The sequence below is a fragment of the Labrus mixtus genome, chromosome 18, assembly GCF_963584025.1.
Source record: "Labrus mixtus chromosome 18, fLabMix1.1, whole genome shotgun sequence".
Classification (NCBI taxonomy): Eukaryota; Metazoa; Chordata; class Actinopteri; order Labriformes; family Labridae; genus Labrus; species Labrus mixtus.
The window spans coordinates 15,208,180-15,222,687 of record NC_083629.1 but is presented as its reverse complement, the minus strand read 5'-3'; the positions used below and the strand labels follow the sequence as shown (position 1 = coordinate 15,222,687).

The 14,508-nt window shown below is 39.4% G+C and overlaps 1 protein-coding gene across 1 annotated transcript; it reads left to right on the top strand.

Annotated features, from left to right (window-relative positions):
• The first annotated feature begins 7,448 nt into the window (after window positions 1–7,448).
• Window positions 7,449–14,394, top strand: LOC132993226 (14-3-3 protein beta/alpha-1-like). The gene is made up of 5 exons (XM_061062925.1): window positions 7,449–7,826; window positions 10,999–11,122; window positions 11,922–12,085; window positions 12,385–12,480; window positions 13,336–14,394. Exons 1-5 carry the CDS (start codon window positions 7,533–7,535, stop codon window positions 13,405–13,407), a joined length of 750 nt encoding a protein of 249 aa, XP_060918908.1. The 5' UTR covers window positions 7,449–7,532; the 3' UTR covers window positions 13,408–14,394.
• Window positions 14,395–14,508: the final 114 nt, after the last annotated feature.

The window sequence follows — 14,508 nt, the reverse complement described above, 5'->3', positions numbered from 1 at the left end:
ATGTGCAGAAGCTAATTTCCAGTATGACAACAGGGCCAGCCACATGCCATGAATAAAAGGAAACCCTAAAATGAGTGAGGGAAGTTCAAATCCTCCTTAATAAGTCCTTGACATTCTCTGTATTGGATTTAATTAGGGCCTAAACCCTTTTAAAATCCCGATGTGCACTAGCATCTGTGTATGACACACAGAGAAAGAGAGAGGGAGTTAAAGAAAGTGTTTTAATTACCTTTAATTAGAGCCCAGAGCTGGGTTGGGAACTGGAGCACAGAGGAATAATTGCCATGAGACCAGACCTTACACCACTGCACGGCGTGGCGAGGGGACCACCTTCTCCTCCTACATCAGCAATCAAGCAGTCACAGATATATCATACATATCGTCAAAAAGGTTTTAGCTTCTGCAACACAGCTGAAGTTCAGAATAAAGCCACAGGTCTCATTTATCATTCAACCTCTCTCTCTCTCTCACACACACACACACACACACACACACACACACACACACACACACACACACAAATGCTGTTGAAAAGTCATTTAAATAATATTATTTAAAATATGTTTGAGTCAGAAATATAACTGAGACAAATCAGTCTTTGAAAAAAGCAATAAAAAAAACAATCATGCATCAAGATGGACAACACTATTCTGATGAAATTAGAATCTCTTCGGCCCGAGTGGACAAACATTTTCCCAAAATCACAACAGCACAGTGGAGCATGCTAGCTGCAGGTTTACTTGGGATTCAGCCACAGCTGACTGATAAAATGTATGATCATATGAGTTTACAGCCACACATATCTGCTTCCCCTGGCCCCACGGGGGAAATGTCTTTCTGACGCTGTCATTTCCAGGAGAAGGGGAGATGCCAATCATTCCCAAGCTTCTCCTGAGGTCCTGTCTGTCATGATAGAGGATGCAACGAGAAAGTGTCCGTTGCATTAACAGATATTGAAAACCTGATCCCAACGATTCTGAAGCCACCCAAAAAAAAAGAGCTACGGGCAGACTACAGTGCAATCTCTGTCAAGTCAGCTCTCATCTGCTGACATGGCCTCAGCAAATTCATCCTGGTGCCATCATTACCCAGATGTCCAGCATCATCTTGATAGTTACATTTTAACAACATGAAAATAATTCAGATCCAAAATACCCTGAGGTACCCTCTGAGCATTTACCCCTCTCTCGCCAGTGTCTTCCAGTATTACCCATCAATCTGCCAACAAGCATTAACAAGCAGACAAAATGAAGTCCTTTCAGTTTTCACCAACAGAATGACCAACAGACTCATCTCTGCTCTGATGGTAAAGCTCCAGTCAAAAGCATCAAGGATAGCCGGAATGTCCCTTTAGATGGAGGATATTGATACCATCATTAAGCGTCTGTTGGACACAGTGTGCAAAGGTATCGACGTCACTGCTTTCAATCCTCAACAAAGAGTTTGGCTCTCCAGAAAAGACTCTGAAAAGAGCATTATTAGATGAGACATCTTTTGATGATGCTGTCCTGAAGTATCTAAAAAGAATCCACCTGGACGCCCTCTAAAATGATCCAAAGAAGAATATATTAGCCAGGTTCTTTGAAGCAGTGAGAAGCGCTTTAATGAGACCCTTTACCATGTGCATCCGTTGTCGAAGACTAAAATACCATCTCCCCATTTTTCAGCCACCTACCCCTCCCAAAACAGCATTCCCAGTCTTGTTCTTTGCTTTATGGTTTTCTCTACTCTGCACGTTGACAGTTGATGCCTTCCATAAAAGTGTGACAGGAAACGCCACATGTAAAGTGAAGGCAGTCACAAGTCATAATGTAGGCTATGAGGACTATCCATGTTGTTAACCACTTAGCTCTGCTGCTCAGGGTTGGTTTCCTGTTTTGAGTTTCCTGCATCCAACATGTTGGGTTTAAAAAAAAATGTTTACAAAAATCCTACAGTGCCATTGGAACTTCTGCTAATTGATCCCAAAGGCTTTACGCAGAGGTATTTTTTAAGGGATGGATGCCGTGTAATGAACATTATTAATAACATGAACTAATATAATCTTAAATCGAATTTAGTAGTATAACCGATTGACCCACAAAATACACTTATTAATATAAAATAACTGAAATTGTCTTGCAGAAACACATTCACAACATCTGTCTAACACTGAACATTAAAAACATTCTACACATAAACAGAGACCCCCCCCCCCCCCCCCCCCCCCCTCCCCCCCAGCCAATGCAACACAAGTATACCATGTTCATAGAAGTTAGAACCAATCAAAATGACTTTCAGATAGATTGACCTGGTGTTTCCCGATAGGGTCAGGTTCAGGTCCCATGCAAGAAATTTGAATCTGTAGTAGATTAAAGAAAACGCAGTCTTTAGTCTCACTTTAATTCAGAACTCTACAGTGACAACACGTCTGTATTTCTTTGACTTGATCATTTTAGCACAGTTTTTCAAGCTGTAGAAGACGCCATGTTTCTATATAGCCACACCAGCAGCTCAGAACTAGAGCTGAAGCCATGGGATTTCCCAACCTATTAACCATTACTATTTATAGCCACCCGGCCTACTTTGGACAACACACATATCAGCACAGAATGAAATGTCTAATGACAGAAAAAGATGGTTTATTTGTTGGTCCTTCACAATAAGTTCATCTGAAGCTAAAGGGACAACACAGGGCTTGTGTGGTTAGTTTTTGCTGAGCACAGGATGCTAACCTTAACGTAGTTTCCTGTTGAAAGCAGAGGTAGCTCTCATAAAGTATCATAACCTGCACAGCTGCCTGTGTAGGACGGTCTATATACACGGTCAATCAATCAACAGCTTTGATACAGACAAGGGTTTGAATATACAAAAGGGATACAATCTGTACAAGAAAAGTAAAATAACCTTTAACTATAAAATGAAACTAAAGTGTTGTCCTTAAGCATGTCTGTATCAGAGTGACTGAACATCTCTGGCTCTCTCTCCAGTTACACAGAGTTACAGTCAATTTTCTATGAGAAGGCAAAGAACAAAAATGTGTTTGCTACATTCAGCATTAAATAGCCAATGATTTGGGGGAAAAATCTGCAGGTATTTAAGTGGATAAGTAATTATGTCATGTCAATTATAAAGAAACTAAAATAAATTGATTAAAAATGAAAATTATACTCCTATACAACAGATGTTTTCTAAATGAAATTGTTACATAGTTGCAGTCTCTATTATTCATTTAGTCATTTTAACATTTAAATGTGTTGCATTCAAGATCAAAATGTAGGCTACCTCATTTCACCCCTCAAAAACAAATAGAAACATGAGCTGGTAAAATTATGATTCAAATATAGATGTGTTTCCAACTATCAAATAAGTTCCCAAATGTTCTGTATTTCAAAGTGTTGAAAATGTGATCAGAGGAAAATGGCCTGGCATTTAATGGACTCTTATACATCTTCATATAATGTAAAAGCTTCCAGTGAAAATTACAGTTATGTTTAAAAGGGGAAACTCTTCACTTTTATTATAGTCTCTACATGACAAATTGTGGTTTAGGTAGATGTTTTTCTCCTCACCTCAAACAGGCAGACCACATCAGACAGCTGCTTCATCATCAGGGAGTCAGTGCAAGAGCAGGCCTGCAGTCAACTGTGCACGGTAAGAACAGGGCTTTAATCTTTCTTTCACAATCATGTCCTATAACCTTGTGTCTCTGAGTGACAATCACACTACTCGTTTGAACTGAACCAGTCTGAAGAAGAAGGAACTAAAATATCCCTCAAAGCAGCATGCAGAGAGTGTTCAGCGTTTTATTCAGATTTAGTCCTGTCGTTGGATGTTAGCTCAACTACTGTCTGCCAGGAAAGATAAACAATGCATCTGGGGTTATTTTGTGCATTTATGATTCAGCACACAGTGCTTGGATAAATAATAGATTATAGCAGCAAGCAGCAAGCAGTAGAAGGAAAATGAGGCTGCTTTTTATTATTTGTACTTCATGACAATCGATAGTTTATGTATTTATTCATCTCTAATAGCTTTCATGTTTGCCTTATTTTGTTTACTGGTGGTTTGACACATGGATCAAAAAACCTGAACGAGAGCTGTCACCAGGTCGAAAAGTTTCAACTTAGATACAACGCCCAGGAGTTTCTGCACATTGCGTAACTGATATCTTTCGGTGGGGATGAAGAGAGTACAGAGGTCAGAGTGCGAAGGAAGATAAGGAAGAGAAGAACAAAAGACCGCTGGGTCTCTGACTAATGGCAGCAAGAAGACTTGAATAGAAACTGTTCTTAATATTATGTAAAACTCGAAGCAAATGTAGACTTTGAACTAAATGTGTAGTACACACAGGGATGTCTAAGTGCAGATACACTGACATAAAAAAACCAAATGGATATGTTAAGTGACATTATGAACTCCTATGAAAATACCAAAACCAACAACGTATCGGTGGTAATCAACATTATCTTTGCTGTTAAAAACACACCATTAAGACACAGACATGCTGCAGTTGACATGATTTTCCACAGAAATAAACAAGGGCAATGCAGACAAAACATTTCAAGTTACATAAAGTAGCGGATCTTGGAAGTACGTTTACATTAGATAACAGTATATAGAGTTTGATAGTTGTCAGGAGAAGAGTGCGGTGGAGAAAAGCTATTGAAGGACATTAAGGGTTACCCTACCAGTAGTGAAAAAGCAACACAGAGCCATATATACGACTATGTCCGACATGCTAGAAATCATAACTTGCCCTTTATACCACCACTGCCCCTCAAACAGCTTGAGTATGATACCACGTGATCCTACATGAATATCTTCAGTCAAATAGGGAATTTAAATATTCATCCTGCTGCCATAAATATGCAGCAACAAAAAAATAAAGAAAAACTATTTTTGAGCTATTTTGCCTATTGTGCACTTTCACTACAAAGAGATTAACCTTATATGTCTCTGAGTTTCAACCAAACGTCGACACAGCTTTTGTACAAAGTAACAAGTCTAAACTGATGATTTAATGTGAACTCTGCACCCTTACTGAAGAACTTTCATGTAGCTGGTGCAACAGGGACATCGAGGATAATAACACATCTGAAAATAGTTCAGACACCTTTGATTTGTGCACATATTCACTTAAGATCACAGGAACCAGATGTTTAAGAAAACAGTGGCGTCTTTTGTAATGCTGTATTTGTGAGCAATTTTTAAAGATTTGGGTCTCCACATGGGGCTTGAGACTGAGCTAACGACAGGGTAAGGAAAGTTTGGGTGGGACAATTCTTAAAATTAAAATACGTAAAAACCATAACGCAAACCTTCTCTTTATAACACTAACAACTGGCATGCAAGCGAGTCTGTCTTTCTACTCACCTTTTGTTTAATGTTTTACAGTTTCAGGTGAGCATTTCAGAGGGAACTGATGCATGTCAGGATATACAGACACCATGCACTCAGCAAAGCAGCTATCACTGAGATCCCCGTCCTAACAGATATGAAAGGGTGCATTTGATTCGTATCCCTGTTACCGAAAAGCCACAATGACGGCTGAGAGGAGCCCGTTCTTTTTAAATAACATACCCTTTTTTATAGGCAATAAACCACAATGTGGAATGAAAAGAGAACAGCAAGCAGCACAAAAACACACACCATCTGTTGATTGTTATACCAACAAGACAACAGCAACACATTAGTGCTATAGCACCAGGGTTGGTGAAACTTTAAAATGCTACAAAATGAAATATTATGGAGAGCTATAGATATAGGATGACTGGGAGACTGAAGGCTGAGGTAAGAAAAAAAGCTGTTTGTAAATCCGTTCCCATGGTTTATAGATCTTGGCCACGGATTTGAGAAACTCATGGGCACAGATTTGTAAACCGTGGGAAAGGATTTCCAAAATGGCTTTATATTCTTTCTCCTTAAAAATCATGCTCTGTAATGGACCTAGAACAAAATCAGGAGTACAGGAATAGGCAGCTAACAATAAAATTGTTATTGAACCTACATGTTTAAAAGAATCATGTAAGTCACATATCTTTTTTCAATCTGATTTCCCTGTGATAATGAGTGAATTTGTGTTTTTTTCTTGAGATCTCAACTTATATTGTTGGGATAATTAAAAAAAAAACATCATTATCACTGTAAAACCTGCGTTGTTTTCACGAGATGATAAGATACATTGAATAAGTAAGATCTTAACACCTGAAATGTAACCTACTCCTTATCTGGAGTCAAATGAGACGTACACTGACGTAACCTGTCACTCAACAACCGCGTGATTTGCTGAAATGTAGCCTAATGTCAAAGAGTTTATGAGCAACCATGTCGCTCACACAAGCTGCACCAAGGCACCAGACTGTACTCAGACAAAACCTGTACGAGAGATATGGTCGTTGCAGGTTTGTTATTTGTCATGAGATGTGTGTTACCATTCTGAAAGTGATTCAAATATCAACAGATAATCTTTGGTATCAAGTTAAAGAGCGATATCTAGCTAAAGGGAGTGGTTGCCACACCCGCCTACAGTGCTTACAGCTTGTGAAAAAGGGGGGTGATTGGACGAGCACCATGGTGGCAATGCAATGACGTATTCATTCCTTGCTCTTATTGGAAGAAACCCCGTGGTCTCAACCGCTGCAGTGTTTCGGTCTGTCAAACTATGCTCCTTTGCCCCGCCCCTTTTTACCTTCGACACAGATCTTACTGGTTCACACCGTAAGCCCCGTCTGTCGCTCAAGCGAGCTCACGCGTTATGATTGGAGAGTCGCACCACCACACGAACCGCCCCGAATAAGCAAGTTTCGTGGTATCGTCGGTGCTACTGCTGATATTTGCCTTTTTGACCAACCTTTCAAATCTGATCAATTTGTGGAGTAAATTTGCACGTCGGTAGGTCAGAAACGGTGAGTGTTTTTAAGTCTTTCTGTTTCCTCACACGATCACGGATTTGTTGGTTAATGTGCCACATTGCGGCTCGTCTTCTGTTTTAAAGGAGAAAACGGTAGCGTGACATTTTTTTTTTTATTGAAAGGAGTGGCCGATGTAGCCGACGACAGCTAGCTGTGCTAACGCGCTGGGCTAGCTGCTCCAGACGGCTTTGTGGCGGGTCGCCGTGTGCAGCGGGCTCTCCAGCAGACTCTCTGCTTTTAATGCGAAAACACATCGACTATTAAGACAAAGGTTGTTAACATCGTGACGTAGCAGTGTAATCAGCGGATTCGCATTTTATCGTAAATAGTAAAAAACGCGTATTGTACTTTGTTAAATCAAATGTGTCATATCGGTTAATTTGTCTGATTTTCTTTGCTTTGGCGTTTCCACTGTTCGGCCTTTAACAGATGTTGTTTCATGCTGCCAAAAAAAATGAATTGACCTTGAGGTTTTTTTTTCTTCCTCTATTATCTGTTCGCAGCTCATCACGTTACTGTTGGGATTTACGTCGCCCATCCCTTGCTACACCAAAATCTTCCGACTTCGCAGTCTTTGACTGTCACATCCCCCCTACAGATTTCTGATCTCTCAATCCCCCCAAAAAAACATTCAAAACTATGGAAAGAACGGATCTTATTACTATGGCCAAGCTGGCAGAGCAGGCTGAGCGCTACGACGACATGGCAGAGTTCATGAAGGGAGTTACAGAGATGGGAGTCGAGCTGTCAAACGAGGAGAGGAACCTGCTGTCCGTCGCTTACAAAAACGTGGTTGGGGCGAGGCGGTCCGCATGGAGGGTGATGTCCAGCATCGGACTGAAGGCCGAGGGCTCCGAGAAGAAGCAGGAGACTGTCAAGGAGTATCGGGAGAAGGTGGAGAAGGAGCTGCAAGAGATTTGCGAAAACGTTTTGGTAAAGTCAGTTTTTTGACAGATATTAGAGTATGCCATGTGCCCTTTTTATAAGCATGTTCAAAGTTGATCTTTATTGTTTTACACTTATCATAATGATTTAATTTAGTCCAATTAATGATGACTTCAAATCTAGGGTGGTTTCATTTATAATCTCCCTCTTCTTGCGCCATGAAGTGAGTGTTTGTAATGCTTTATGCTTTTAGGATTAAATATATAAGAGTGTAGCCTAGCTATGAGAAATACACTTGGTGACAGAAATCCTATTTGCTCAATCCTGCATAGTCTTGAAAAGGCAACTGTCTTCATGACATATGTTCTCACCCTGTTTCCTGTGAGTTCTTCTGTTGTATAAATATGGCCTCTCAAACCAGAGAGGACAAGGAAGTATTATGTAGTCCTCCCACTGTTTCTGCCTTTAGGGAATCTGGATATAGAACAATGGGCTTGAGCCGTTTGAGGGGCGTGTACTGACAAAAAAGGTCACAGTGACTACTACACCAGCAAGGTGTGTCTAAATGGGTTCAGAGAGAGTGAGAGGGAGAGCTCAGGACACAGGCGGCATACACTGTTCTATAAAGCTGTGCTATGTTCTGCAACCATGCAGACCGATCTGTCAGACAGAAGTCTAATGTGGTAGGAATTTATGTGGATTAACTAAACTCTCCCTAAGGCGCAGTTTGAATGGATAACCAAAAGTGACACCCTCCTTCAGAGTTACTTATTAAAACCATTAAGACTGTGCTTGGCAATTGATTGAAATGGATTCTCAAATAGTACTTTTCACATTTCAAGACTTGGCTTTTCTTGAAATCTGCTTTTATCTTTTGTTAAATCATAAGCAACAGCACAAATAGATGATGTACTGTATTTCTAGCCTGCCTCGATAACGGATTAGAGGTGATCTGGTTTGAAGCTTAGCTGTATGATTGAGATAATTTCCCTTAATTGCAGTCATTAAAAAGGCAGGGACCATCCACCATCTGTGCTCCTGAGAATATGCACTTGCATGGCTGTGACTCAGCACTCAGTGTCTCTGCTGGTGAGTGTTGACTGAGGATCTGTCGGCAGAGGAGGGCGTTTCAGTCCTCATGCCTTAACATGTTTGCAGAAGCTAGACAGGTTGGCTGTGCACCCCCACAAAAGCATAGGTGCATGCTGCGTGTGTGCCCCTGTCTTGATTTCCTGCACAGTAAACTGTGAAACCAGACTTGCATCTTAGTTGAAAGAAGATATCTATAGGAAGGCAGCAGAGGCTTGCAACATTTGGGCTCCAGCCTCTACACAGGATGTATATCTAGGGCTTGTAGACAAGACAGGGTTTCAACTGAGCAGATTGAGGCTATTCATCCTTCTTCAGAACGTGAAACTATTGATTGTAGTGTACATTAACATCTAAGGCATCAGAATGTCTTCCAGATGAATTTCGAGCATATGTTTCTTTGGTATGCTTGTGGTAGCCATTAGTACATTTCTATATTTAATCTTGTCAGAGGTTGAATAAATAAAGAAAAAGAACAAGATCAAGTAAATAACAGTATTGCTAATTTAATTGATAATGAGAGACTTACAATTGCTGACATGTAAAGGCACTCACGTACAGTCACATTTTAATCCAGCAAAACTTTGCTTTCTTGTGAGCACTAGTGACTAAAATCAGAGCTTTGTGTGAACCCAGCGAGAGGGAGGCCACTCTTCTTGTCTACTGTGCAGCGCGTCCAGCTTAAAAGAAATGCTTAGCTCTTGAGACATGTGCATTTTTTGGCTGAGCCAATTTTAATGTCATTTGATTATTGTAAAGTGGCTGCATGGGTGGGTATTAATCAGACAAGGACAGCTTCTCTTATCCCAGAGTTGGAAAGGAAAAGCTTTTCTGTCATTGATGTTTTAAAATAAAATTTAAAATTTAATAAAGTTTAAAGGGAACAAATATTTACACCTAATCCAAACACCATATTACCCAAAAATTAGGGTAGCCATTAGGGTTGAGGGGTTGTTAAGCATTGTAAATTTGAGTAAATATCTTCTCTCAAAATCAGTTAATTTGACTTCAAACTATGATTCCCCTGACAAGGATTAGACCTGAAAACATTAATATTCATTATAAAAAGATGGAAAACTCAGCATTGAGTTCAATCTATAGTATTTAAACTATTTTTTGCTGTTGCGATTTTTAGAACGCCATTAACAGTTTGTACCCCGGTATTTATTAGATAGTTACCGAGTTAAACATTTGTCGCCAAGTTTATTGAAATTGTTAACTCATCATTGAACATCTGAGATAAAGTTTAAATCTTCATTTTTTAACTACATTTTATTTTTGCACTTATAGACTAGACTGAGGTAGATCCTGAACTTGCAAAGACATTTTTTTTTTTAATTATTTAACAGGGGCCGCAGGGAACATTGTTTCATATGTAAAATACAAAGTAGGTTCCATATGTGCACAAGCAATGCTGCAAGCATGGTTCCTGTTGGACTGAATTCAAGTAAAGATTAAGAGTATTATGCAACGCATGCAGGGTTTGTATTGCCCTAGGCTTTCATAAAGCCGTTTATTTGTGCGTACATTTCAGTACGGAAGGAAAAAATGATACTATTGTATTCAAAAATAAAATAAATAGTGCAGTTCAATACCTGTGAACCACAAAATAGAAAAGAAGACATCAAACTTAGCTACACGTTGCTGACAGGAAGAGAGGGCTTATTAAACAAGTGTTGAATCTGGGACAGAAGACAGTTGGGGACACACTAGAGGCCTGGCCTTGTTGTAGACAGTTTTGGACTTTCTTTTGACACAGCGCAGAATTTTTCTTCTAAATGGGACTGGGTGAGCACAGGCCCTCGACTCCTGATGGAGCAGAACTGTTCCAATTAATCATTAAGCTGGCCAGCTACCTTAAACAAAGGGAGAGGTGCTCTGGACTGGGTCGAGGTTAATGGGACATTTAGGAAGGGTGAGCCTCACTTATGCTTGGTGGTGTACCACACAACCACTTCTTAAAATAGCAAGGAACTACTTTGTAAACATAGCACGACTGCTGTTTTGTAAATGATTTGAAGTCATCTCTGTAAGATATAAAAGTGTGCTTGTGGTTTCATTGTTCTGCAGATTGTTACTATTCATTCTTTTCACAGTGTTTCTAATTAAACTGATGTTTCTCACTCTACAGAAACTGTTGGATAGTCATTTAATTGAAAATGCAACAAACTCTGAGAGCAAAGTCTTCTATCTAAAGATGAAGGGGGACTACTATAGATACCTTGCTGAAGTTGCCTCTGGAGATGCAAAAACAAGTGAGTTTACAGTTATACCGTTTATATATTGTTGAAAGGCATATTTCCTGGAACAAAAATCTCATCGTATAATATTTTCAGTGCATGTTTTTACTCTGCTCTTGCTTCTCTTAGTATGTATGTTTGTATCTTATATGTATATGGTATTTAAGTGACCTAATGTCCAAAAGCTCATCGTCTTTGAATCTCGGCCTCTTCACACTCCAAATAGGAATGTGTCAGATTTTGTCCTCGGGCTGAAGCTGGAAATGATGTTAAGTAGAGCAGTGCGTCATAGTCGTGTGACCACAGGGTCCCATCTCATTGGACGGTATAACTGGAATGTGTGACAACTAATTGTGAGGGCCTCCAGTTTCCCCATAGGGAAAAATCTATAGTGACAGAATATCTTCCCCACCTTCCCTCACTGTCTTCTTATCACCATAGAGTATTACACACCAATTGGCTAAAGGGAATTGCAGTGCTATACATTTTCTTCAGAAATATAATATGATTTTAAACTTTAACCAGAGTTCTTTGTTTCACTTGATGTCTTAAATGATCTGGATCCTTGAAGCTTTTTAGGCAACCTTACATTTGCTCAAACATTTGTGAGGAATAATCATCTCACAGCAGCCCATGAAACCATGGATTTGTAGTTCTTGCAGCTTTTTTGTGTATTTTTGTTGGTACAACTTATCTACTGCTATAATATGTTCTGTTTGTTTTGATTTAAGTAGCGTTCAATAATAACTGGTTTAAAGTTGTGTATGTTTCTCAACCTTGACAAGTGCTTACAATTACTATATTCTGTTTGCAGAGACCATTGACAACTCACAGCAAGCATATGAGGAGGCGTTTAAAATCAGCGAGAAAGACATGGACTCCACACATCCCATCCGCTTAGGATTGGCCCTCAACTTCTCTGTCTTTTACTATGAGATCCTCAACTCCCCAGAAAAGGCCTGTGAATTGGCTAAAAAGGTCTGTAGATTTGAATCCAAAAATCTGGCATTTTCAATACTTTTGGCACTAACAAACTACATGTTCTACAGTCCACCCTAAGCTGTCCTCTGGTGTCATAGATCTTAATAATATCCTAATGAATGGAATTGAAATGCAACTTTTAAACTACTGACTCGCTGGCCGTTTGAGCTATCCATATAAACTAATAAAGGTCCAAAGTTATTTGAATTGTTGTTTTATTTAATCATTTGTTTATTTATCCCCCAGCTCTAGTTGTACTTTGTTGCAAGCTTTAACAATCTAATTTTTGCTTCCAGGCATTTGATGATGCCATTGCTGAGCTTGACCAGCTAAATGAGGAGTCCTACAAAGACAGCACTCTCATCATGCAGCTCCTCAGAGACAACCTGACAGTGAGTTTCCCCTCTCATGTGGTGCAAACATGTTCTTTACAGAGGGAATGATGCATACCATGTTTTCACATATGCACTCCTGAGAATATAAGGACCACTAGGGGTCTCAGGAGGCAATCCTGACTTATTCAGAATGGTGTATCAATTCTGATCACATCATTCTGATGACATATTTATATCATATCTCATAGAGGCTTTGGTATCCATATAGGTGAAGTAGGGCAGCCAGATATCCAAAAAGGCGAAGACATTTCTGAAAGTATAAGTGATGTTTTTTAAGCTGGAATGAAGCTATTATTTTCTGAGAACCATCAAGCCATGAAGAGATAGGAATCAGATTTCCAAGTAATGACTATAAACATCCTGGCAATACACAATGCTATTTCTAAAAAGCGTTTTGAACTTTTCTTAAATGTGCCTGAATGGTTGTGAGGTTCCCCCAAAATAAAATTTGCAGGTCCAGTGGGAAGGGGAAACGTACAAGTTTGTCATAGAAGCTAAATTACTGAAGACACTTGGAGAACAAACACATCTGAATTATTGGCTACTTGATATCTGACTCAGTCTGACTGGCAGGTTGGAGACATGTTGTAAGAGACAAAACTGTGATCACTGCCAAGTCATAGAGAGCGGCAACAATGTACTGCATTCAATCTTTGAAAAACAGGCTCAGCAAGTTGTTTTGCTCCAGCTACATTTGCACAAATTGATGATCTTTTAAAGTCATTATGACTTTGTGTAGAAAGTTGGTTTTAAACATCGCTTACATTCTTTGAGATTCCGACTTCAGTGAAAAAGTCTGGATACGTTACTGTTATCCACTGTATTTTCAACAACTATCTGTTTTTCTCCCAGTTATGGACATCGGACAACGTTCCCGATGAAGGCGAAGCTGGAGAAGTAGATGCCGGTGAGAACGAGAACTAAAAGACACAAGCCCTCAACGGTGTGGGTCATCTGGGAAAACAAGAAAAGGAAAAAAAAAAAACTTTTTACACATCCTTCATTCCTTAATTCTCCACTCAAACATTCTATCAATGAAACCCATTGCTGAAAAGAGTTGTGTAAGGAAATATATATTAAAAAAAATAATCATTTTCACAATGTAGATTTGGACATGTGGTGAAAAAAGAAGCCCTCCATTCCTATTATTTGTGTTTCGTCCTGGCCTTCTCATTTGTGCAGTTTCGGCTGTAGGAAAGTGATTGCTAGCTTGACATGATCTCAGACTCCTAGCTTAATTAAGAGTCAGAAAAATGTATGCCCCACGATTGAACAACTGGAAGCCTAAATCCTATCACTTGAGAAGGCTGTTTTTTCCTGATGAGAAATGTTAGATACAAAAACTAGTCGCCCCATTACCTTTTAGTGTGTTTGTCTCAACAGTTTTGTGGTACGGTTACAGCAGCTGAAGTTAAATTTAAAAAAAAAACTGATATTCGTACTGCAGGGAAAGCTAGTGCACTTTACATACTGGCAACAAAAACTATAATACAGCCAAGTAGTGCCAATTTGGATAAATTCTCACTTTTCTGCTCTGGTTATGATGCCACTCTTTCACTTAAGCATGTCTGTTTGGGATGGGGGGAATGATGGGGCTTGTCTGACAAAATGCAGGGATCCTTTTAGTGGGAGTAAGAAAATTCTGTTATGCATGTGTTATGATATTACACTGGAATGGGAACAAATGCTGTAACACACACAAGTCCAAGTGTCAAATTTTAGTCATTTCAATGCAGGTTTGTACACGCCCAACAGGAGGGTGATATGTTAGTCTGTCGGTGATTGTCATTAGAGATTTGGACCACTATTGTTTTGCTCTTCATTCAATCGTAGTCCCCAAAGCCTTGTGGAACTGTTTGAATCCCTATGTATCAGCTATGTTAACATGAATAAAACATTTTATAAACCAAACCCACATATGTCTTCCTGTGAATGAGTGTACTTGGATGTGTATTCCCTTTGTCTTTTATTTTTCAGCTCTATAGAAGACCTGGTAGTTAAACTGCTCTGACAAATATAAGATTT